A 26564-nucleotide genomic window follows, 5' to 3' on the forward strand; every position below is an offset into this window, starting at 1 on the left:
CCAATGGTTAGGTGTGTTGGTCGTTTTTTTCTTCCTGAAAACAAATTGGATAGGGAAAAAGGAGAAGAGAAAGGAGGAGGAAAAAACCAGCAACTTGCCTTGAAGTTATTTGTGGGGAAGATAAAATCATAATGAGATTTTTTCCAATACGCCTCATGTTCTGGAAAGCCCCTCACAATTTTCACAGCAGATCAGGGGTGAAGGCTAAAAAAGGAAATTCCAGGAAGGCTGGAAAGAAATATTTTAGATCTTCCAGAACAAAAAAAAGAAATTTGACTTCCAAGGAACAAGGTAACGGGACTCCTTTTCTCCTGGATGTAAATACAAAACTGGGAAACAAAACTGGGAAGCCCTCTTACAATTCAGTAAGACTGAATTATGAAGAACATATTGGGCTTCTGTACATATTTATAATTCCCAAGTTAGTAATTTTTATTTTCATCAGTGGATAAACAACAGGAAAGTGGCAGGAAGGACAGCTGGGTGCAGAGATGAGGATATCAAGATGATGTCCTGTTAGGGAGGAAAAAAGTATAAAGTAGTTTCTTGTGTGTCTGTTCTTTGTGTTACGATGATTGAAAGTTTCGACAGTTGAGCACCAGACTGAGGCACTTGGCCTTGAACATCAAGATAATTACAGTCCTGCGATACAGTTGTGCGGAGCATGGTGGGAACCACAACTTCATTGTTGTTGCAAATGCTCTTTTGTTTAGAGCATCATGGTTCAGTGCCTGCATCCCAGCCCCTGCTCCTCCTGGGGCAGGTTTTGTTCTGCGACCCATGCTGTACGGTGCCCTCGAATTGCAGCTTCCCGAGCAGTCATCGGCCCCAATTTTCAGTTTCTGAAAATCAAGATGAAGATACTTTACTTCAGGCTGTCTCTCAAATCCTCCATAGCTAAGCATATGAGAGCTATTATACAGCATTTTCCAATATAATAATTAAAAAACATATTTTAATTAGATAGGGCCACCCAGCTTCAAGGGGTGGGCACACCAATGTGTGTATTGTAAGACACATTATTATGAAGATGAGTGTCTCATATTAATAATTAAACACAATCTAGATGACACAGTAAAGTATATTAACTCTAACAAGATGGTAATCATTTGACGTGACTTTAAAATGAAATCATATTTTACACAAAGGCTGAATTTTAATCTACTAAACTGTTGTAACAAGAGTTAAGTACAAGTTGTGGAAGGTGGCTGGATTAATTTTCGATGAGTCTGTTTAAAAATGAAAAAAAAAAATTAACTTTATAATTTCTACCTGTTCTGTAGATTTAAAAATACATTGATTCTGAGATTTTCAGTGTGAGTTGAGTGAGACATTAAAATGGCTTTTTCAAGAGTCAATAAGAAAAAGTCGGCTTCACTGATTAAGTTGCTTGTTGTTTTCAGTTTATGTTTACTGACCTGTTTAGGAAATATTTTTGAGACTACCAAAACATAAGATTATGGGATTATCTTTTTAACCCTAATCTTTTTAATTTGACAAGTAAAGGGGCATTTTTGCTTTTTTCAAAATTTCCCTTCAATGTATGACAATGGAAATTTGATGAGCATCAGTTTGTTTTTGCCAGTTCTATCTACTCCATCAAGCAAAACCTCTGAACTCGTGCGATCCACAATAAAGACAGTTATACAGTACTTTCTTTTAACCTAGTGCTTCTCATATAAAACGAAAATATAAAGCTCTGAAATCTTAGCCTCCTAAGATGTAGTTACAGTAGTAGATTTACTTTAAGCATGCTTTTCAGTTGCTTTATTAATATTTTATGGCTACTCTTCAATTATTCTCACTAATTGGCCATTATGCTTCTTTCCACCAGAGCTTCTGGGACCACCTAGGATGTTAAGGAGCATGATTTGGTTTGAGGTCTGCCTGTTTCTAAATGCCATCATTTTTACTATAGCGTTGGATTACACAGAAGATGTGAGAGTAAGGTTTTCCTGTGAAAAGTTCTAATTTATGGAAAACACAAAATGCAGGCTCTCGCCAATCTTCCTTTAATGGAGGTGCGCAGAGTCAGCTGCTTGTGCAGTTAATCCCGGCGTGCTGCTGGGGACCAGGGCAGATGGTTTCTTCTGTGCCTTGTCTCTTGTTCTGAGCCAAAACATCAAGTCTGTAACAGCTACATGGAGAAAATTAAACAGGATCTTAGTGGAATAAGGGCTGGCCTCTTCTCAAGAAAACAGTGATGTTTGCCATTGAAAGGGAGACCCGATCTCTTTTTTTCCCATATTCCTGAGCCCTTTTCTTTCTTCCTCTCTTCCTGAGGTCTATTTGCAGGTATGTTCCCTTTTTCAAATGCTTCAAGATGTTAACTTGCTCAAAAATAAGTGCTAGAGCTTTCCCCTATCCTACAAATTTGGGAACCGGGAGTTGCAGCCCTTTGGTGTCCTCCTCTCTGGGAGCAGCTTAGGGAGACCAGGCTGAAACTGAGCGGGATGCCTGACGGTGCCTGAAAGCATGTCTGGTTTTCCGACTCCTGAATTCTTGTTGATAAAAGATGTTATTGCACACGCATCCCTGTCACAGCCACCACGCCTTGCTTGCTTTCCTCATTCACGTAAATAGTATATTTTGAAAAGGCTGGTGTGGCCACAATGGCCTGTGGAACAACAGCCTCGGGGAATTAACGGTGCCAGTGGTGGCATTCGGTGCCCAGTAAAAATTGCAACTTTGCGTGATGAAATAGTCTTTTTTGTCATCTGAGCAGAGGCACACCGAGTCTACGAGTGCCCTTTTTCTTTCTCACTGCTGCCTGTGGAAGGAGGTGAGAACTAGGCATGGCAGCTGGTTCCTATGCTGCAGTGCCTGCAGGTGCACAGGGATGCAAGTACGGACCAGACTGCAAAGGCTGTCCCTAAGGGAACATGTCCTGCAAGCCACGGTGGCTGCTCCAGCCTTCAGTTCCTTCCATGTGCCCCTCCTCGAGTAATGCTCCTGGAGATGAACCAAGGGGCATGGAGAGCAGAGAAAAAAAATATAATATCAGAAGTATATATAGTAAAGGTAGAGGATGATTGTTTCTCTTAAAAATAAATGGAGGGAGGGATATTCCTCTGTAAATGAATAGAAGTATGTTATGCAGAGGTGTGTTTTGTTCTTACACCTCCAGGTTTCTCATTGGTTTTAAGGTGGGATTTTTAGGAAGAAATTTATTCCAAGCAAGGAAAAATGCAAATTGCAGACACAATGGCGTAATCTAATTTGGGTTTTATCTTTGACATCTACAGTAATGTTTTTCCCCTACTAAATACATCCAGAGATAAAGCTTAGGCTTTTGAAAGGCACTGCTTCATCACCGTATCTTACCCCAAATAAGTGCAATTTGCATTATGATAAATAGTCTTACATATACAAGCCACAGAACTCAACATAAACTGGAAATTTTGGTGTGTTTCTCTCTTGTGCAGATTTGTGCTGTGTATAGTCCTGAGTGAGAGACAGAACCTGAAAATGTCTCTAAAGCTTTAACTTCCAGGTCAAATGCAGAGGGAGATGACACCTTGTGAGGGCACTGTACGTTGCAACAAATGGTTCAGTAATTTACAGAGCTTCGAGATAATCTTGGCTGTAAAATCAGCCAAGACTAAAGATTAAGACATTAAGAAATTAGCCATTGGATCCCATAGAGCAAAAATTGTTAGTAGGTAGCCGTGGCAGGCTGAAGGCGTGGATGTTTTATTTCTTGTTTTCCTCCACCACATCTAACACATTCCAAAAAAGTGTTTTTACTCAACATTTCCTCAGAAGCCTGGAGGTGATTATGTCCAGTGCCATGGGAGCAGGCAGAAGCAGGCACGTTGCGTGCACTTCTTTTTTACTGTAGCATCTGGCTCCTTGTTCATCAGAGTGCTATAGGCAAAAAAAATCACAGTACTTGTGATGTGTTGGTAGCGCTTCTGGTGCTTGCACCCCTCCTGGCCTTGTTGCTGGAAGGTGAAAGGTGAGCTATTTGGTGTAAACAGAGTGGAAGCTTAATGACTGAGAATTTTTAATCTTCAACAAATATACGAGGAAGAGAGCACAGGTATTAAAGACTCAGTTGCGACTTTTGTCTGTGCTCTGTTCCTGCCAGCACTGGTGGAGGTTGCGTGGGAGGACAAGGTCCAGTGACCATTCAGATTGAGCATATATCATCTTCAGACCATGCTCATAATTTCTGGAATCTACAGACTAATTCATTTCTCCAACAGATGTGCCCCAAATATCACTAATCCTCCTCAGTATTGTTTCTTTTTTTCCCCAATTACTCCTTCTCATTTAAATGCAAAACCACAAAAAAGACCAAATCCCAAATCATCCATCCATCCATCCATCCACCCATCCATCACTGCAGGGTGTCTTTTGTTTCTGCTTTGTTTTGTGACCAGGGAAGGGGAGGAGGCGAGGAGAAGAGGAACATCTTTGCTCATGCTGGCACTGCGCGTAGGATCTTGGGCCTGATTTTGGACTGGCAAGGGGCAGGTACTCTTTCAGTGGCTGCTCTGTGTGTGCAGTACATCAGCAGGCACAGCCCAAAGCAGCTTCGGAGATGGAGACCTGAGCTTTCCCTGCTCTTGCTTTTGTAAAATACAGTTTAGCTTGGTTGCTAGTGGGGAAGGATCAGGAGGTGGAATGGGGTCCTGGCCTTTCCCTCGCCTGTTTGGCCAGGGGAGTTTTTCATTGTGATCCTCCTCCTCCCAGAAACTTGCAGGACCCCAGAGCAGCCGGAGTGCAGATGCTGTCCCCAAGGACCCCCGTGGGAAAAAGAGCTGGGAAGGGTCGGGTAGCATCTTCCTGTTGGGCTGCGAGTGGGAATGGAAGCTCCCTCAGCACAGCCGGTTTCGGTCATGTGTTTTGGGCTGGAATTTGACCACCAAAAGCTCTCGCACGCCTTGGGGCCAGCAGATGCCACGCACAGCTTCAGAGGCAAATAAAAGAAAGTAAAAAGCCTCCCATGTTCATTATTTTGGAGCATCTCATGATTAAAGATCCCACGACCTTTATTTAACCCAGTCTCATGATTTTTGGAAATCTGATTTGTGAGTTATCAAGGATGCCTGGGGGGAACTTTGTGGAAAAAGGCACAGGGAAGGGAGAAGTGTGATGGTAAAGGAGAGAGATGATATATAGCTGCGAAATCACCGATAGTTCTGCACACTCTCTTCCCACCAGCTCAGAGCTTACTGCTTATGCCTACAGAAAAATTAAACTAGATCCAGAGATAAAACGTTGATTTCCTGAGTATCTTATTATAGGATCATTTTCTATCTATCACCTCAGAGAGCCACTTGGCAAGCTATATATATATATCGTGTGTGAGATAAGTGTTTTTGTTGTTATTTTGCTTAGTGTTTTAAATTCAGGTTACTCTCTTGCAAATACATCTTGTTAAATCTGGAACGGTTAGCAACGTAAATTATGAAGGACAGCTGTCATTACGAGTCACTGGGATTTAGTCCTGAACAGTGTGAGTGTATGTCTCCGTGTGTGGTGTGTGCTTGCGTGTGTTTATGTATTTATGTATTATTTTACTTCAGCCTGTTTCCTCATAATCTGCCTTTATAGTGCAGAAAGCAGCAAAGGGAGCAGAAAGCAAAGGGGAGGAGGGAGACCCCAAAGTGGATCTTTAAGCTGGTGTTTCTCCCTGTAAGAGGATTGGGCCTGAATTTAATTTTCCTAGGTCAGTCCCAATTCTAAAAACATAAATGAATAGGTCAAAGGAAAGACCAAAGTATGTTTTCGAATCTGAACATTTAGTAGCAGCGTAATGTAGAAACCTCACAAAGTGACAACTGTAGGTATTAAGTCTAACGAAAGTGTCTGCACGGCCTCTCTGAAGTGGCAGTAGGGGTTTGGCCGTTGATTTCTAAAGGACCCAGATTTTACCTCTGCTCTTCAAATAGCGCTTCTGAGTTATCTGCATAAAATAGTATATGAATATAGTCGTCCCCTAATTAATCACCATCACTAGTACACCAGTGGCTTCTAACTTCTATTTGATCCAGCTTCTCCTTCATTCAGAATGACTTAGTTGCTTTTTCTGGGTAACTGTTTTCTAACTTCTCTCATAAAACCAGTGGATTTTGTTTGTTTGCTTGTATAAAGTTTCATTAGTAAGTGTTATTTGCTGGGAGGTAAGGCTGACTTCTCCCATTTGATTCTGAGGGTAGGCTCATGCACCACAGAGCCACTGAAGTCGTGAGTTTCCCTTTATGAGCAAAATCCAATATTCATTTTTATTATTTGACTTGCGCCTATATTTTAGGCAAATTTTCCTGCAGTACATCCCTGCACAGTCAGTGGAGAGAGGTGGGTATCCGCGGAAGGTGTTGATCCAGTTCACCTAAGTCGGGCATGAGCCACTACACTCACACATGAGCCATCTAAAAAGGCTTACAGCTGTATTTCCATAACAGTTAAACCTTTCTAAGACCGTTCCTTCATTCTTATTCCTGGATGCATGGTCCTGCCTCCTTCCCTTGTGCCTGCTGTGCTATTCATCCCATCAATCCTAGGAGGGACCTAATCAGAAGATCACTAACCCTACAATAAAGAAATGAATGGTGTTTTGCCATCTTAGCTCCACAAATCAGTCAACGGCAGGATTATGTGAATGCCAGCACAAGAGAGAGGGAGGAAAGTGCAATGAGTTTGGGGAAAGGAGGCGACTGTGGTAACTCCCACTCAGCCTAAACTATGGTGAAACCACCCCTAAAGTGGCTGCGTTGGATCTCAACCTCTTTATCTCTTGTCCCAGTAGAGATTTCCAGGCTGATTCTGCAGCTAATGTGTTTTTAACATCCTTCTTATTACTTAGTGCACTGATTGCTTTAGTGCCAGTTGTCATTTAAGGTTAGTAGCAGTTTAGTTACTAGAGGAAAAGGAAGATTGATTTACCCATAAAGTACGAGATAGCAAATACATTTTTAATGATAGTTGGTTCTTTATTAGGGCAATGGGTCAATGGGAATTCTTTGAAGAATTTAGTTGCCCTGTTTCTTGTTGTTTCTCCTTTTGCCCTATTTCTTGTTGTTTCTCCTTTCCACTTTAAAGTACATCATTTTAGCCTGGCTGCTTAAATCAGCTTCTCAAAATGCTTTCCATTCTGGTGAAGCAACTGCAAACACGGAGAAGATTAATATGTATCTAGAGCAAATGGCAGGATGGAGGAAAGGAGAGAAGAATCAGTTCAAGTCAAACAATTACAGATACTGAGTGAAAAATTAACATGTGTCTAGGGAAACTGAAAAAAAAGAAACAAGAACATCAGTGTAGGTCTGCTGCTTCACGTAAATATATATTTAATGTAGTATTGCAGTTGAAAACAATCAGAGAATAGTACAAATTTTTGAGGACTAGTCCCTGAACAGGGATGTTGTGGAAACACATTGCAGTAAACTGAAGTGTAGAGTAATTCTATATTTATTCCAATACCGTCATGCTGTTTCCAGCAAGCTTTCCAATGCTATACATTGTCTGTTGTTGTAAGGTCAAGCACCTCACCAGCAAAACACAGGCAGATTTCTGCAAAGACTGGCTCGTTGATGCACGCCAATGTGCTGTTTGAAACCCATGATGTTCAGCTTACAAGGTATTTGCAATTGAGATTATTTTTTCATTTTTCAGATAGCTTATTTGTATTTCTTTTCACTTTTTTATCATCATTTATTGTTTATTCATTAATCTCTTCCATTACTTTGCTTGGAATAGGTCAGAGGAAGACCAAATCTTTTGCTTTGCCTGTTCTGGTTATGTTACACCTGATATTGTGGTGTCCTCACTTACATAAAATTAATAGGAGAAATTTTATGATTAACGTCTTTGTAAAGTTAATCCTAAAATTGGAGAAGAGATATATGATGGTTGAGAGTAGGAAGCAGTGTTGAAAGCAACTATCACGTTGTGATCTCAAGAGCCTTAAAAGCGGGAAGCACTACCTAAAGGGCTGTGTAAAAGCCACAGGACTTGTAGCTTTAAGAGTCATCAGTATTGGTTGAGAGCATATAAGATCAGCTACTGTCCTGTAACAGTAAACCATTTGCTGGCTTGGGCCAGGATTTTTTCAAAGCCCAAGAATGTCCCAGCAGATAACAGGCAGCCATGGCCTGCGTTATCTGGCAGCGCATGCTTTAGATTTAGCAGCTGGAGGGACTAAGCTTCACGTCTCCTGCTTGGATTTCACAGAGCTGTGATATGTAACTAGTTTTTTAAGTGGTTCCTAAAATGCTGGCCAGCGTGAAACATGAAATTATATTAGCAAAGGGAATGCCATGAGGAGTGAAAGGGAGTTTCGTGGGCTGGGTGAGGGGGTGAGCTGTGCCGGCATCACCGGTGTCACAGACCGTCCCCAGGCTGTGTGCGGCGGCTATCTGGGCTGCGCTCTTATCACCTGAGCCCCTCCAGACCCTCGCTGCACAGCAGCTCTCCCTCCTTCTGTGCTATTTTTTCCCACCAGACTGCAAGACGTCCCCTCCAACAGCACATCCCAGCCCTCCGACCTTCAGCTGCGAGCTGGCACACAGGCGCTTTTCATCCTGAAGGCTGGCGAATGCACATCCCTTCCTTTTCAGCTCCTCAAGTAGCTCTTCCCTCAGGGCCTTCCGACTCTGGCTCCAGCCAGCAACTAGCCCATCCTTCAAGTCCATGCAGGCTTCAGTTCAAATTTTGAGGGCGCTTTTCAGGCCATGCCTCAAAGCTCCCGCAGGGCAGTGCTGTGGGACGGCAGTGTGTCCGGGATGACGTGGCCGCCCTTGGCAGTGACAAACCCAAGAGCCACACAGAGGTGTGTTGTGTGGCCCAAAGGGGTTAGGTGCTCCTGATCAAAGCCCTGCTTCGAATACTTGCTCAGATGGCTACTTCATAAAGCCAAATATGCCATGTTTCTAAATAATATCAGGCACTTTTTTTACTTTTGGAAAAAAAGGGTCAAGTTTCTTGGTAGACCTTTATGCCTTGAAGCACAGTGATGTCTTGGAGTTACTGTAGAGATTTCAAAGCCACTACTTTAATATATTTTGGTAAATATACATCAAATATGAAAATTCAACATCAAAGGATATGCATCAAATGCAGTTCTCATTTACATTGCAGACTAAAGAGAATTCAGAATAATTTTAGTAACTGGGACATCCATGATGCTACTGCTGAATGGATATAGGACAAAGGATCTTATTTAAAGTTGAACTACATTCTTTTAAATTACTTCGTTAAACATCATAATGAAAAGCAGTAATAAACATAATTCAATAGAACTTTTCTGTAAGCATTCTTTTCTCTTAAATAGTTTTATGCCTGTATAGGTATCTAAAAAAATGGTCTATACATTCTTGTTATATCACAGAATTAATACAGATCCATCAATGACTTCCAGCTTAGGCTGTTGTATTTTGCCTCCATATTGCCATGGCATTTCCACAGCGTGCTACAGTGCCAGGAATCTCTCCTTTTAGCTCACTCCTTTTTCTCCCTGTGTATTCAAGCCTGTGTGTTATTTGCTTTTGCCAAATATATCATTCTGTTTTCAGAAAGCCTTGAAGATTACATTCCTCTCTGAGTTGGAGAGTTATTTCACAAAATATCCTACTACTTCTTTTAAAGCAACAAACCTGTGTTTAGTCGTTCTATAGGAATTGTGTTTTTCCAGCTTTTTGAGAGTTTTGGTACACAAGATGTGTGTGTGTGTGTGTGTGTTAAGGGGGATTGGCTGTGCTTATGCAGCGGATCATCAAGAATTGCTTTCTGTAGTGTCTTCTTAGAGCATCTGATGTGTGTGTGTGCTTTGTTTGGCATATCCAATGCACCAAGAGAATTTTCTGTCTTGGATGATATATACAATTTCTCCCAAAAGAAACACGTTGTAGAGCATTTTAAAGTATCAAGGAGGGTGTATTCACATAATCTTGTCTGATACTTCCCTTCCTCACAGTTAATAAATGGAAACAGGAAGATATTTATCAAGTGGTTTTCACAGCATTTCATCTTAGTATGTTGAAGTGAGGATATAGGAACATTGGTGCTAAATCAGAAAAGCTCTAAGCACAGGCTTGGAGTTGAATTCTCAGCTATATGGTTTATTACTTCAGAGGTTTTGGCTTGCACTCCCTGTAGGGGGATGGGAAAGATTCATTTCATAATTTGTTAACTGTGAGAATGTGAGAATTATTATTATAGAGAGATGTGTTCAACTCGCCTGTGCTTTGTATTACATCCTTTTTACATATACTGAAACACCCCAGTATATTGCTCACCAGGAGATACCCACAAACGTGCTCGTCAGGGCAGTTGTACAACGGCTCTGCTTGTCATGGGGAGCGCGGAGCGGGACCGGAGGTCTGTCCTCTGGAGCTGGGCCCACCTGGTTGGGGCGTGCATTTAGCTGACCGCATGATCACGGCACTCCTGTGTTTGCTCCTGCGTTTTGCCAGCGTACATCGTGCCTGCCTGAAAGGCACGTGATGTTGATGCGAGAGGAGAAAGGCAGCAAAGCTGGAGAGCCAAAACGGCTGGGCTGCCCACCTCACCTTGTCTCAGAGATCGCTGCCCCTGGGGCAGTGGCTAAACCAGCTGCAAACCATTGCAGTTTACAGCCTGGCATAGAAGAGAGGTGCAGATGCAGGTCTGGATGTGGCAATGCTGCTGGCTGCAGCCTGCTGCCCAGCACAGGCGGCTTTGGCGTGGGAACCTCTGGGAGCAGGGCTGCGGGAGCAGTGACTGGAGCAAAACTTTCCATTTTAATTTGCCTTTGTTTGTGAGTCACTGCCCACAGCTCCCGCTGCTTTTACTTTCCTCCAGGAACGCATTTGCACAGTTTTGACTGTGCTTGAATTAATGTAATTGTATAATCTGGTAGCAAGTAATCATGCAAATATCGAACTGTTGTAAAGGTATTCATTCCTTCAGCTGGCTCTGTTGTGTCGTTTTGCTCTACGTTTGTTTCTCAGACATTGTTACTGGGTAAAATTCAACTATATATGCCATCTTCAATTTCTCTGAACAATTTTACATGCAGGATCTGAACACACTTTATGTGTCAGGAAGACACATGCCAAAACATAAATGTTAACTAATTAACTCACATAGAGGGTTTAGCTTTCTGTACAATGATTAATTCAGCAGCTGCTTTTGTCCCAACTGCAGATTTTTTCAGTGGATATCTTCTCTACGTTATGAACACAAATTATTATTATCACAAATTATTTTTTTAAATTGTGATTCACTCTCAGATTTTGGGCAAACACAGGAAAAATTATGGCGTACATACAAAGCAAGACACCTGATTCTTTAGTACCTGCATTTAACACATCTTGATACAGACTTTTGAATGGAATAAAGTTGAAGCTTTCGGGGGGAAAACAGCTTCAGCAAGCGGTATGCAGAATCCGTAACTCCTGCAGAGAGTTACTGCGTACCTCTCTGAAAGGTTCAGAAAATGACTGTCACCTGCGGGATACATGGGAAAACGTGGAAGCAATACGTATGTCATCGGCATCCTGCTTATTCTTTCTGTAAACATTTTGCGAGCGTTGTCGTGAGCTCAGCTGTGCCCTGCCGCCTCCATGGGCAGCAAAGTGAAATTCCACTCGAGGCGAAGTGCAAACACTTACTTGTTTACACAATTCCCAACCCTTAGTGAAGCGTCGGAGCAATTTACACATATTTTGGCTGACAGGGAGCGTGCAAGTTTTTAACTGGTGCTGTTACATCCTCCCATATAGATCTATCTGTCACCAGCTTTATATTTATCACTGGGTCTGAATCTGAAAACTGGAGCCAACATTGTTGGATATTTGCAAGAGGATTGCTCAGCAAATCATATCCCGCACCCCCCTGAAAATTCAGACTTGAAAGACAATGCAGCATCCTTACCCCCCTGCAATTACAGGCCCGTACCTCGATTGCAGAGGGGGTCAGGTGCAGAAGTTTGGAAGCAGCTTAACCTGTATCAGAAACAGTTGGGTAGCTGAGTGTCACAGCTTGCTGCTGCGGCGAGGTGTCGCCTTCCCTGACGTCTGCTTCTCCCCTTGCAGGAGAGTACTGCGAGGTGAACGCTCGCTCCGGCCGCTGTGCTCCGGGGGTGTGTAAGAATGGAGGAACCTGCGTGAACCTGCTCATCGGGGGCTTCAAGTGCGAGTGTCCCCCGGGCGAATACGAGCGGCCATACTGCGAGATGACCACCAGGAGCTTCCCACCACAGTCCTTCATCACCTTCAAGGGGCTGCGGCAGCGCTTCCACTTCACCGTCTCCCTCATGTAAGTCCCGGTGGGGAGGGGCTCTGTGGCTGGTGGCTTCTCCACTTGAGCTTGGGGGGTGTTTGTTAAATATTGTCACCAACTGAATTATATACCTATAGAGGTCACTCTGGGTATTTCTGACAGTGACTCCTGCTAGTGGGGTGCAGTCGTGTTCTTTGAAAGCATTTCGTTTCTGCCCTGCTGAGGATGCTGCTGAGGTGCTCACTCCCGACCTTCCTCTGCTGCAACGCGGGGTGATGGCATGGGGCGAGGGGGCACCAGGGCCTCTCTGGCCACCTCTCAGCAGCCCTCGGCCGCAGAGGCGCGAGGCTGGGTAGTGGGTTTGCCGCCTTGCAAGCGCATCAGGTGTTTTTCTAGTTGTGCCTGTGGCCTCCTGACTTTCAGGCGCAGGCTGCTAGTTCATGCTGCTTGCTTGGGAGCACTCTTCCCCTCTCCTCTTTCCCGGCCTTGTGAGAGGACCTGGTCTCCTCAGACCATGGCTGAGCACAGGCTGGTCCTCCTCAGGTCCTTGCTCTCCGCTGGGTCCCAGCCTTGGGCTTGGGACAACCCCAAATCCAAATGTCCCAGCTCCTCGCCTCACTCCTCTTGGCCTTCACACCCAGCTTCTGCTTCTGGTCCCATCCCGGCTGCCAGGCACAACCAGCCTCATCGCCATCCCATCTGCCCCGATGTCCCCATGTTGGACAGTCTTCTCCTGGGCTGGCTGTCACTTTTCCCATGGGAGCACACAGGGAGGTGAGGGGAGCAATGATGGCAGCCACACTGCGTGGACCAGGGCTCTCCTCCCCCAACTCACACATCCCGGGGGAAAAAACCCTCTTCTGGAGAAGACTTCTTGGGTCAGACACGGGGCTTGCCTGCCAGGGAGCCAGAGCTCCAGGTGCATGCGCGCCTCCTCTCCGAGAGGGTGTGGGTTTGCAGCTTTCCCATGGTTTTGCTGCTCAGGATGAACCTTTGGTTCTCCCTCAGAGTTGACTGTGAGTAAATAGCACAAAATGTGTTAGCCCCGACCCCAAAGGGCAAGGCCGTGGATTTGTTGATAGGTACAACAGCCACAATGACAGACGTGTTTGTGCGTCTGTCCAGAGAAAGTGCTCAGGGGGGACACCACCAGGCACGCGTCCCATCCAGCACCCAGCAGTTACCTGGTGTTTTACATCTGTCAGGAGCCAGGCAGCTTCTGTGTGTTTTATCCTTCATCTGCCTTAATCCTAAGGTCTGAAATTTTATGGAATCTGGACATTTTGGTTAAATCAGAAAGCGCAGGCATGGTTTCCATGCAAGTCGAGGCAAGGAAGAGTTGTGTCTGTGAAGATCATTTTAGAGCATCAGATCTAAGTACACAGAAAGCTGAGGAGCAAAAGGCTCTGTTGGACTTGTCAGACCTACAGTGAGTGCAAACAAGGGAGCAGCCTGGGCTGGCTGCCAGCATAAATTCCCTGCACTGCCCTTGGCTTGTCCCCGCAGCCACGCGGTGTCATTTTTCAGGCTTTCAGGAAGAGATCTTTGACGTGTAGGGTGCTCAAATTAAAGTGACTCAAATGCTCTGTGTAGGGGTTATTGAGAAATGGCAAACTAAACTACTGTAGCAAGGTAGTGCTTACAGCAGGGTTTCTCCGCTGTCTTTAAAACCAAGATGGCATATTTAGTCATGAGCTAAACACTGTTCAGTCCACTCAGTGTGATTATAAAAAGTCTAGACCATCATGGGGTTCATCCCACGCTGTCTGGGATAACGACACATTTAACTTTTCATACCTGAAGTTCACTTTTACTTACACTTGTTATTTCTTTGTCTTTTATTGTCCTTCAGTGCAGGTGGAAAATATTATGTGAAGATAAGCAAGAATTAGCAGTTTGACTAGACAGTGATTTGCCATTACATATTTTGTGATTTGGGAGCACTCATAAAATCCCAGGGTGTCTAGCTTCCCTCTGCGTCAAGTGACTCATGACCCACTCCTGGCAAAGAGCAGGATGTTTGCATTGTCCGATCTCATAACGAAAATGTGATTTTTTTTAAAAAAAAGTATTCAAGGTACTGACCAGGCATCTCTTTCTGCTCCCAACATTACACGTCTTCCTTGCTTCCTTCCAACACTTGCTACTTCCAACACTTTTCTCACTATTTATTCAGAATTCTCTGAGAAAGTATCATCTTTTGTTTCCTATATCCTGAGATTAAAAACATCCCTTCTGTTAAAAAACAGATTTTTTTTCCCCTGCTGGTGATAACCAGACAACTTCAAAGCAGTAGTGCTTTAACTATTAGTATGATACAAAAGATGCTTTTGACTAGTGGCAAGGAATGGAACTGGGCACACACTGAGTAAAGAAATATAAAAAATAGCTTAATAATTTAATAGTTTAGTAATTAAAATGATGGTAGAGAATTGTAACCATAACAGAAAAATATATTCAAACAGAACTAAGGTTCCTGTTGTTGCTGATCAAACTAAGTCCTTCTGCCCACTAAAGTGGTATCACTCATATTATTCTCATTTCTTTTGCTCATGTATGTTCTGGATAGATCTGATCAAAAGAGTTTTGAAGAAGCAGTTATGCACTGAAAAATGCAGTCTTGGGAAATGCTTTACAGGAACTGTATTCCTTTGGATGAAATGTTTGATAGTGAAAAGTGAAAACCAGATTGGTGTTTTGATAATATTGAAATATTTCAATGGTATTGTCTTAATTCATTTAGTTTGCCTTTTACTTCTATAATATTATTTTATGTTATGTTAAACAAATTTAGAAATAAAGATATATTTTAAAACTGATTAAAAGTAATCGAATCAATAGTATAATATTTTGATGGACTATAATGGATATTCTTTGGAGTTTCTGTTTTATTGGAAATGTCAAAATTTTTACTTCTTTTTTTTTTTTTTTTTTTGATCCAGAACAATTCATTCTCCTTCAAAAATGTTAAAAAATGTATGGAATAAAAACAGCCATTTCCATGTAGCTCAAATTCAGGCTCCTGGTTCTGGAAGGTCTCTACTCGGTGTGATCCACAACATACATATGTCTGACAAACAACTTTTGTTGTTTTCTTTGGTTTTGAAATTTTTTATTTCAAATACCAGACCTTGATGTTCTAAAATACTGCTTCTTTCACATTCTCTGAATGCAGGTTTTGTTGCGTTCATTGCCTGAGAGTCTTGCTAGTAGATGTGAAATGACAGGCACAAGAATCATTTCTTCTGTCCGTGGAAGGCAGTATTCATTAGTTGTGTACGGCATTTGATTCATTTGTAGGAAAAGTGGGTTAATTTAAATCAGGCATATTTCCTGAATTTCAAGATTCAAATCGAACTACAATGCCATTTGGAAACACAAGAAATTCCCATGGTTTCTTTCTCTCTCTCTTTCTCTCTTCATATAATATTAATCTTTGTAAAAATTTTTATGTAAGGTGTAATAAATTTTTTGCATTTCTAAGTAGATGAAAGCTGTGTGTAAATCCCCAGAGATAACAGGTTTCAATTAAAAATTATAAAATACACACAACACGCAGAAGTTTGCAAAAAAAGTTCTGTGCTGACAAAAAAAAACAGGCTTTTTTAAAAGCAGGGTCAGCTCTTTTTCTGCATGAAAGGTGTGATACATCCCATACTAGAAGCACAAGAAAAATAAAACCAAAAAACACCCATTGGCACTGATTTAGTGTAATCATTTAAGTGTTTATTTTGCTTCCTCCAATTGACTGACCTGTTGATTGATGAACCCTGATTGTCTACATGGCATTTTTAAAGTAACTCTTATCTTTCTTTCCCCCTTGCCTCCCCATCAGGTCTTTTTCATCAGCTGATGACTCTCCTTGTACCCTGTAGCATTTAGACAGCAAGCAGGCAGCAAGTATTCCCCCTTTGATGTGAAAATGCTTTCTAGCTTTTGGACTGTTTGCAAAGTGTAGTAAGTGCTACTGTTTGGCAAGTGTCAGACACTCGTGCTGCATCATGCGTCTGCCTAATTTTACCCTTTGTGAGGGTCAGCATCTGCAGCAGATCTCTGCAGAGTAGATTTCTGTAATTTCCATCTTACTTGCCTCTGTTGATTGGGAAAGAACAGATTTATCCTGTGGCTGACTCCTCAATTTTATAATTTTCTGTCTGAAGAAAGATTCAAAGGCTTACTTTTCTGCTAAATATAATGCCATCTTTCTTCTGGGCAACTTGGCCGTCAGTCCTTAATTCGTAAGCCATTAAGCATGAACAACCGCTCCTCTCTGTGTTCTAGGTTTGCAACGAGGGAGAGGAACGCTCTCCTCCTCTACAACGGGCGTTTTAACGAGAAGCACGACTTCATTGCCTTGGAGATCATCGAGGAGCAGATCCAGCTCACATTCTCTGCAGGTGAGGTGTTGCTCAAGTCGAGTGTTTCTGCTTACAGTCAGGAGATCTTCTCAACTCGTTTGGAAACACACTTCAATGATTTTATACAGCTATTTGCTGTCTCGTTAATTGAGTAACCTGCTGACATTGTACAGTGAGCAATGGATGCTGGGCGTTGCAAAGTACTCCAGATTGTAGCGGTTTGTGGTGGTAACACTCGGTGTCACAGGCCGGAGCTTGTCAACATATCAGTTATAAAAGCCAGAGTTTATGACTACTATAAAAGATTGGCACTAGCCTGAAAGTTGGCCTCCAAGCCAATGTTTGCTTAAACGAGACTTCATTTTATCATGCTGTGATAAACGTCATGTGTTTATGCGGTTTCACACTACAGCATCAGTGAAACTAGGTGCGTAAATGTTATCTAAAAAATGCATGCAAGCCAAAGGAAAAGCTAGCAGACAAGTGAAAACTACCTGCCGTTTGTTAGGGACTGGTGAGGAGCAACGCTGTCACTGGATTCCACTGCTGCGCAGTAGAAGCATGTCCCCTTGGAAGAAGCTGTAACCCACAAGGAACTTAGGAGAACTAAGCTGCCTAATCAAGGCTATGGGCTAGGAAACAAGAAACAGAGGCTTTGGTGTTTGCTTGCTTTCTGCGCTAGGACAAAGCCGGTTTCTTTTGGTGCTCGTGGGAGCAGCGAGAGCGGAAGGCAAGTGAAGCTCAGGGTGGCACGTATCCCTGCCACCATGGCCTTCTCCCAGAGGAGAGATTTCCTCCTGGCAGTGGCAAAGTTCTTCCTGACAAAAGTGTGATCAGAACAAGCCCTGACCATTCCAGCCTTAGCAGAGGAGTGTCTCCTGAGTTAAGGAAAGTTTCATCCAAAAACTCATGCCCAGCTGTGCTAATTTCCATGACAGGGGTAGCAGGTGAAGCTGTTAGCACGCAGCCCTACAGCGTGGTTGAAGCCACCAGGAATCACCCACTGGATTTCAGCAGGCTTGCTGAGGCTTTTGGTGGACCTCTTGATGGACCACTTGCATTCCTGCTTCAGCCCAGGAGCAGGTCTGTGGGTTCAGTGGGAAGGCTTTGGTGGCTTTACAAAATCTCAGCAGGGCAGACAACCTCTAGTTATCACAGGTTTAGGGGATGTTTTCCATTGGGACAGAAACAAATATCTGGGAAGGGCTGTTGTCATGTAGGTCAAGTGGGGTTAACGTGTAGGTCAAGTGAGATGTTTGTACCTTTGTACCGGGCACGTAAGTCAGGAAATAATCCTGTTATTTCCCGTTCTCCATATTCAGGATAGACATGTGGGCTCTAGTCAACTCTTCCTTTATTTTTGTGAAGAGTGAGACATTGCAGGTAGTAAAGCAGTAGAAGCAGAGGCGCAACACACATCGTTGTTGCACACTCATCGCCAGTGATGGTTGCTGCCCTCAGACCACATGGTAGATCCTATGTGACCCCATCGACGCCAGTGATGCTTAAGTGCATATCTAGGCCCTTTGGGTTGAAGATATCCGGTTTTATTTCCCCTTTATTACCTCAAAGTTGTCCAAATCAGATTTTAAGGCAGGCTTTTGAATGGGTTATTGTAATGAAATAACATGCTGCAGTTGGAGAGATGTGCTTTCTCCTGTAGCTCTGCTCCACCTGTCTAAACTTGAATCAAATTGCTCGGAAGGCACCCTGAGGATGAATGAGAAAAAAAAAATTCTACTTGCACTTATATGCATTTAAATGTGGAGGAACTCCTTTAAAATACATGAATCTAAATTTAGATTTGCACTACTGCACCTGAGAGCAGGTCCGGTCCTGTATATTGCAAATGGTATTTTCTTTGGAAGGAGAATGGTTTATGTTTTATAGTTTTAAGTGGCTTTTAACGAAAGTACAAGTTTTGGACATCTGATCTGACTGTTTTACCTGTCGCAACAACTTTTTCACAGAAAGCAAAGCAAAACGATTGGAGACCGGTGATCTTCCTTTTGCAGAAACTTGCTAGCTGTATAAGAAGCCCAATTTTTACCACAGATTTTTTATCACTAAATGATAAAAAACATCACAGCAAGATGTCAAACATGCTAAGCTGAAATATGTATTGTTTAAATAACAGAAGTATATAGGATGGGAGTTAAAGGAGAGTAGGGGACACAGGAATAATACTCCACACAGGGTAAAGTATTTGTTGCAAATAGAAAGTACATTTTAAGCTCAACAGTACTGTGAACTTATGGGAGGGAGTTATTTTTCCTGTGGTTTATTATGTAGAATTTTCCAACTGTTAAAAAAAACAAAGAGAAAAAAAAAAGTCGAAACCTAGCAATCCTTTCTCCATGCTAGGCCTTTTATGTACTTTCAACACGAATGTTTATTTTGCTGCTACCTCGGAACAGATATGCCTGGTTACCGAGCTGGTTCTGCTGACTCAGACCTGACTTAAAAGCTTCAGCTTTCCAGTCGCAATGGCAAGGACTTGCTTTCAAATTTATATACTGAAAGGCCGCCAATAATTTCATTAATCACTGGTAAAATTTTGCTGGGACCAAGGTTACTATCCGTGGGTTTTATACTAGAGTACTTTTGGATTTCACTTTCTCAGCTCTGATGAGGAGTAGGCTTCCCTTCCCTGATAAAATATCCCGGCACGATACTCATCATATTAAAAAAATCTCAAAGCGCTGCTTTTGGCAGAAATGCAGAAAAATTAATGTAAATTTTTTCCTCATTTGACCACTTCAGCAATAGTTGTATCTACCCAATGCATCTGCTACTGTGCTCTGCCGAAGCATAATAAAAAATAACATAATTCACCCAAATGTGGCAGAATCTATTTTTGCACCAAAATAATTCCATGAAACTGGGGATAAAATAAAATAATTCCATGAAACTGGGGATAAAATAAAATAATTTGTATTTGTGCACCAAAATAATTCCATGAAACTGGGGATATTTACTATCTCACAGGACAAAACCCCAAATTCCTCCGTAATGAAGTAAGACAGCTGCATCCTGTGCCCGATGAGGGTCTTTCAGTGTTTTGGTTTAGTGCAGAGCAGAGTTTGCAGTGATGTTGACCGATTTTTTCCCTTCTGCCTGCCGTTGCAGGGGAGACAACCACTACAGTTGCACCGTTCGTTCCCGGAGGGGTCAGCGATGGGCAGTGGCACTCGGTCCAGGTGCAGTACTACAATAAGGTAAGACTAATTGTGTTGGTGATAAGCCTGTTATTTATAAAGTAATAGAGGTCTGGTTCACCTAGCTCTGACCTGATGTGTGCAGGTGACCTGAATTTTATTTATTTAACCAGGCACATTGCTACAACTCTGCACAAATGGTGCTGGTCTGGCTCACCTGGCCTGGTACAAAAATTCCCTCTGAGGGCTTTTGAGTTTTGTCTCAGGAAGGCAAAATCAGACCTAGTACATCCTTTTCAGAAGTACTACCAGGGAAACCTTCAGGTACTTGGAACTATTTTAGTTTTCAGTTCTTTAAACCCTTACAAGTGTCAGTATATCTGAAACAACTGATTCACTGATTTGGATCTTTTTAAAGAATTGTGCAGTGCAGGAGCCTTAAGTGTAGTAACTACAAACCACTAGTGCAGAATTTTCTGAAGCAAAGCAAATTCTTCCCTATGACTGTCTTTTCTTGTGTAAAACAACTAGTTTAGCTAGTGCAAGCATCTCTGGTTTGAAAAATTTGGTTATTAAATGGTTGACACTTTTCAGTAATCGAGGACTATCTTACTAAATCATTTTTTTGTCTGCTATATAGGAAGATATGCATGAGAAATGCAAAAAGCGTCATTGCGCGCAGTTCACGGCACTCAGAGGTGGGCTCCGGCGTCCCTGTCCCACAGCTGCGCCCTTGGTAGCTGTCAGGAGCAGGTTCACTTTGACTGAACCAAAGGCGGGGGCTTTGTGCAAACCAGCCGTTTCGTGATGAGCCAAAAAGTGGGCTTTTAGGGTGTACGGTGTCACTGTTTACAGATAGATGTCAGAGCTCTTCTATAATCTATAACAAAAATTAGAGAATTCATTTAGTTACTGAGAAGCGTTGCTTTTAAGTCTGACATGATAGCATTATGGGGGATCGCGTGAGGAAATAGAGGAGCATTGTTGGCTGCTAAAAAGGAAACAGGATACTGGTGTAGGAAGCTGAATGGAAGATGAAGGATTAATATGGTCAGCAAGGTCTTTATTTCCCATCTCTGCGTCCTTTCATCACAGTTTGTGTGGCAGTTTGAATGGGAGGATTAAAATTTTCTTTGGACTCCTAGATAGGGTCTCCTAGCCTAAGGATATTTTATTGAGGAAATAAAAACCTTTTTTATTAGTTATTCTATATTAAAAAATAAATTTTTAAAACTTACTTTAGAAGTTTTGTTCTTAATATACTCTATACTATCTGGAGCACAGAGAAATAAAAGTGAAACTTGGTCTGCTGCCATGCGTGCATCCGTGGACACTGCAAGGCTCTTCCTTACAAACTGCAACATGCCATGTTTCCGTAGTCTGCATATTTCTTAGTGAATCACTTTAGCAGAGTAAACGGCACTTGCTGAGGCAGCGGAGGGACACTCCAGCTTTCAAGCGCTTCAGTAGACGAGGAGGGGAGGGCACAGCCATGGGGATCCCCGCTGCAGCAGCTCACTGAAGTGCTGCTGAGCAGATAAGGGGCGCGGGCAGCCCCAGGACGCTCTTTAAAAGGCAAAGAGATCTGACACGGATGTTAAAAATAAACCCCTGCCTCATTTTCAGGGCTTACTGCTGTTCAAGCAGACTGGTAGGTGAGCCATGTTAGCAGCTGGTGTTTTCCTGTCGTTAACACATGCTCCCTGTCATCATTTTCTTCTTCTGCCCCAGTTTTTCGAATGGGAACGAGCCAGTCCCCACTGCACGGGAAGAAACTCATAGGAGAGAGGGAGAGCAGAGGGGCCGTGCCAGGAAACACCACTGACATCATTACCTTTGCACTCGCATGACGTAAAAGTGATGAAAAGCAGGGTCACTGTGTGGAGAGCAGCACGTTGCCCTTTGCTGTCTGTGTTAGAGACCGAGGTCATCACCTTCCCCTTAGCAGTATTTATTCCAGAATGGTTAAATTTGGGCTGGCAGAGGGGAGCTCACAATATTGAGTAAATGGCACAACTAGGATATGCTAACCTATATGTATTCAGCGTGCTCTCAGGACTTTCCAGCATGTCTGAGAATTGCATATGTTGCACCAGCTCTCCAGTAGTGAAAGAAGGAGCAGGTGCTGCGGGACAGCGGCAGCCGGAGGCAGCTCTGCAGGTCTGCTCGCCAAGCTGCCCGCCGCACCCTGCAGCAGGGTTAAGCCTTCGCCTCGGCTGGTATTTGTTTGTAAAGCAGTTCCTTGGCTACTTCATGTTTTAACAAAGCTGGAAGAAAAGTCCCTGTGAGGAGGTTGAAAAGACAGAGATAATTCAGGGATTTGGGTTGTGCCAACATAAATGGGATGCTGTGTCTAAACTTGACTCAGCTAAGACGTGTTTGAATAACAGAGTACCCAAAACTCAAGAGTTTGCTTAAATTATGCACTCATATTATTTTGCATGTATTGCATCCTTCCACTCTTTCCAAAATCCTTCCGCACAGTGTCAGGTCCTCATCCCGTCACTGCTTCAGCCCCTCTTCTCCGCTCAGACACCACGCAGCCTCCCCGAGCAGGCACAGCTCCCCTGAGCCGACTCCCTCCTCCCTGCCTCCAGCACATGTTTGACCCCCACCTCCAGCCCCTTCTGGACTCCCCTCCCTCCCTCTGCCCTCCGGCTCGCTCTGGCGTTTTGCAGCAGCACCCCGTCCCTGGCTGCGGGGTACAGGGGCTGCCTCTGCCAGCGTCCCCACAGGGCTCCTTGCCCCTTCTGTTCCGCTCCTTGCCCAGGGAGCTTCTGGTTTTTGCTCCTTTTCAGACATCTCTTCCCAATGCTCTCCATGGGAAACGCGTAACCCATCGTCCCAGATACCCATAGAGATCCATTTTATTCATTTGTCCATGTCCCGCGTTAAAAAACCCTTAAAGAGGTGTTTATACCTGCTCTTTCTTGTCCCTCACTCATGTTGAGTTTCATCTCCCTCCATCTGCCTTTTGCTCTCTCAGCAGGTTTTTCTTTATTTAATAGATAGGATCACTTTTGCCTATCCATTCATCAGTCCCTTCCTGTGTCGCCTCTGTGCTTTTTTTGCAAAGTGAAACCCATGCAGGCATTTCAGACTATTTTTATTATTCACACTTCTACATCTGAGTGCTGCCAGGCTGCTCATCCTGCTACTGGGGTCGTTACAGCTGTGCCTGTCCTCTTCCTACCCACCTCTGTGTCCTCGGGCAGTGACGGGCTTCTTCGAGCTGGACCCTTTCCCCCTGCCTTGGAAATGTGAGCCATGTTGTGGTGCAGGTTCAAATAAACAGCAATTCAGAAATTTCCTGTTGTGCTCACAGCAAGCGTTTGGGGTCAGGTACTCTCTTAGCTTCATCCTTCTTTCCCAGTTCCTTTTTTTGTTAAGCTTCTTTAAAGTATCTTTTTAAAAACTAAGCCAGAAACTGTTGAAGTTATTATTTCCTTCTTTCTGCATTTGTACAGTATCTAGCAAGAAAAAAAAAAAGGGGATTGGTCTTTGGAGCTTTCAGATAATGCTGTAATTCACGTAAGGATTATTAGATTTCATCACAGCTGAGGTTAGTTTTTCATCTTTAGTTTTTGAGGAGAATGAGTAACGGCTTTGATAGATAATCTAAATCACTTCAGTCCAAAGCAAATTTTCATAGATGAGTTTTCACAGCTCTGAAAGCTGTTCCTGCAATCCGAGTTGATCATGGCCAGATATGAGCAAAGGTTGAGCAGTTTTTGGCACCTGCAGCTCTGTGGATGATACTTGGCTGAGCGCCACTGGAATTTGGACTCCAGGAGTGGGTGACTTGGATGTGGGGGGTGACTCTGGTGGGAAAGCTCTGCAGCAGCTATTTCCTTACCGCAGCACGCAGTTCTGCGGCATCCTGCTGATGCTGCCATCCTGCGCAAAGTCAGTTTAGTAATAACGATAATGAAGTAAGTAAGTGAGGAAGTGACTCCCGTAAATTATTATCTGTACTCAGCTCAGAAGCGATGTGCTTGGTAATATTTATCTTTAGTGCTGTTGAAAAATGTTGTTTCATAATTAACTCCTTATCATGAGGGTCCCCTGCCACTTAGGGACAAACACTGGAACATCATTGGCAAGAGGTGAGTCCAGAGCCAGCTTTGCGCCACCGTGTTTGCAGTGAAGCATCAAACCAGTTCTCTATCAGGTCAAGTATTCGATGCTTTCTTACAAATCCTGGTATGTACAGGCGCTGTAAAACGCTGCAGTAATGAAAGAGGTTGTATCAGAGGAGGAAGGGAAGCAATGTCATTTCATTTACTGTGTACTGATGGAATTGGATGCTTCCCCCCCGGTAACAGTTGACACACTTGGTTTCAGTGGATGTGCCTAAGGGAAGCACATGGATGTTGTACTAAGGAAGTGTTGGCTCTGTATTGAATTTCTGGAAGAGAAAACACCAAGGGGAAGGAATTAGTAGCTATAAGAGAGAAGTGAACTAGGAGTGTTTTATAACCATTCTCTTGTTTCAGTTGTATATTAAAAGTCTTGTCAGCTATGCAGTAGCAAGGTGTCGGTTTACCTGTTAGCAGTGTTACTTGCTGTTATAGATGTTTGCTGGCAGCGGGGGGAAGGCAGGGAGGAAAGCTACGCGCTGACTCTGTTAGCTCAAACACGTTAGCTTCTGGGATCCTGATCTCGCAGCCATTAAAATCAATGGGAGGTATTAAATTAAAGGTGACCTGCATGTGACCTGCTTTATCAAGAGGTTTATATATTGATAAGAAATTCAGAAGAAGTGGAATTTTTTTATTATTTTGGAAGGAAAGGTGGGAGAAGGGGGAAGATTTCAGCCTGCCAAATAAAACTGATGAAAAATAGCAGAAGCAACCTGCTGCTGTTGACAGGATAGCTGGCGTAAGGGGCAGCGGCAATGTGAGCTGCCCTCTTTGCCTTGGTAATGTGCTTCCTTTCCACATGATGAGAGTGCAGTCAGTCTCTGATAGGGTTTGGTCCTTATCCTTTGGCTCTCCTAAGCCTGCCAGCATGAGTGACAGTCAGTAGGTTTAGCCGTGCTGATATTTGTTTGGAATAGGAGCAAAACCACCAGGATTCTTGATGGTCACGATGCTCAGTATCGATAATATCACAGGAACTATCTGGCATTCATTGCACCTACAGGATCATGTATGATTGTAGGCAGTGCTTGGGACAGGAGATTTTAATGAGCCCAGTAGTGGGTGGTGTTTTTAATTAAGTAAAAACTTCAAGCCACTCTCCCAAACTTCTGACAGAAACACAATTTTGTTCAGAATTTGAGCTATACCATCAAATTTATGTTAATGTTTTACCTGATTCATTACCTCAGGGTGGAATTCATCATTTGGCACAAGATAAAAATGTTTTTTGTATGGACATGTTCCTTTAATTAGAAAGGGCATATGCATGTATATTTATATACTGTGTATCTTATATGTTACTTATACGTATATGACATCAAAGTCACTTAAGGACGTTACTGTTCTGTTGGCAGAAGCTCCTTCTACATCTGTTTAAGGGAGCACAGGGTAATTTTACCTAAATGACAGAAAACCTGAGAAAAGCAGAGAGAAACATGCTATCCCTGGTGTGCAGTACAGTAATTCTGGGGGGTGGGATGAACAAATCCCCGAATGACTCACAGAATGACTCACAAAAGTCACGACTGTAAGGCCGGGCAGTGTGTGTGCGTGGGATCCTCTTCCATGGTCAGGAGGTGTAAAATGATGGGTGCCTCGGAGAGTATCTCAGCTGTACTGGTCACTTGAGCCTGCAGGCTCCTAGGATGAGATATTCAAGACAAACATTACCCTTTTTCCATAACTGAGCTAAGGTTTCTTCTCATATTTGATAATCGATAGTAAGCTGCCATTCTTTTACTCCTTCCTTGCATTTCTTTAGACTGAAGAGTGCCATGGGTGGTGTTTCACATGCTTGACTGTCTTAGGAGTAGCCCACCCTTTCACAGCTGTTGTAGTTAGCAGTTACCTGCTGCTTTCCATCCCTGTGCACTTCCCACCCAGCAGAGCCCAGACCTGCGTTTAGCCTGAAGACAGCCGCCGGAGAAAACAGGCAAATTCTTCAGTTAGAGATAAACTTAAAAGAAATGAGAGCTACTTAGGGCTGATCTTCAGTGCGTTGTGAATTCAAAGCACAGGAGGTGCATTGCTCTAAATCAGACCCACATATGCTTTCAAAAATTGCCTGCCTGTGGTAAGTGATGGTTTCTCTTGAGTTAACTGGCCTTCATCTGGGGCAAGCTGGAGCTTGAGTATCACCTAAGTCTGAGCTAATGCTTTAGAGATTTAGCTCTCAGCCCACTTGCACACTAGAATTTGCCAGTACCTTTCCTTCCCGGGGAGGATCTATCCCTCACCCACCGGCTGAAAGCTATTTCCAGGTACCGAAACACCCTCTGTTTCAGTGCCAAGACCTGCGCTGTAATTGATTTTCCGTGCCTTGGGTGCATGCTGCAGCTCTCCCTTGTGCTTGCTCAGCCAGCAGGCAGTGGGTGGGAGGGCGGCTTTCTCCTTTGCCTGTGGGTTCCTCGGCCGAAGCTGATCCCAAAGGGTTGTTTAACCGTGCCTCTACAACTGTGCTATGGCGCCAGCAGAGCTTACCATTTTGAGTCTGCATCCACAAATCCTCCATACCGTGGATCACAGACTGACCATCCATGCCGGGAAGTGGTGTACCTCTGGGCGAAACCAACCAGCTCTGTATCTGGGGAGACCTCAGGGAGCCCCATTTGCTCCCAGTGCAGTCTGAGTGACAGCTTTCCAGCACTGCTGTGCAGAGTTTGTGTGCCCTCCCTGGCTGCTGGGCTCTGGACGGA

At 43.5% G+C, this 26564-nt stretch overlaps 1 protein-coding gene across 1 annotated transcript in view; it reads left to right on the plus strand.

Moving 5' to 3' along the window:
- Positions 1 to 26564, plus strand: part of CELSR1 (cadherin EGF LAG seven-pass G-type receptor 1) — a gene marked incomplete at both ends in the record, with an annotated part of 173206 nt that overhangs the window by 82073 nt on the left and 64569 nt on the right. Inside the window, 3 exons of the mRNA XM_082308675.1 lie at positions 12024 to 12246; positions 16492 to 16607; positions 19698 to 19786. Of these exons, the coding sequence (XP_082164801.1) occupies positions 12024 to 12246; positions 16492 to 16607; positions 19698 to 19786 (428 nt within the window). The remainder of the gene's footprint in view (positions 1 to 12023; positions 12247 to 16491; positions 16608 to 19697; positions 19787 to 26564) is intronic.

This window comes from Platalea leucorodia (genome assembly GCF_965183815.1).
Source record: "Platalea leucorodia genome assembly, chromosome: 4".
NCBI lineage: Eukaryota > Metazoa > Chordata > Aves > Pelecaniformes > Threskiornithidae > Platalea > Platalea leucorodia.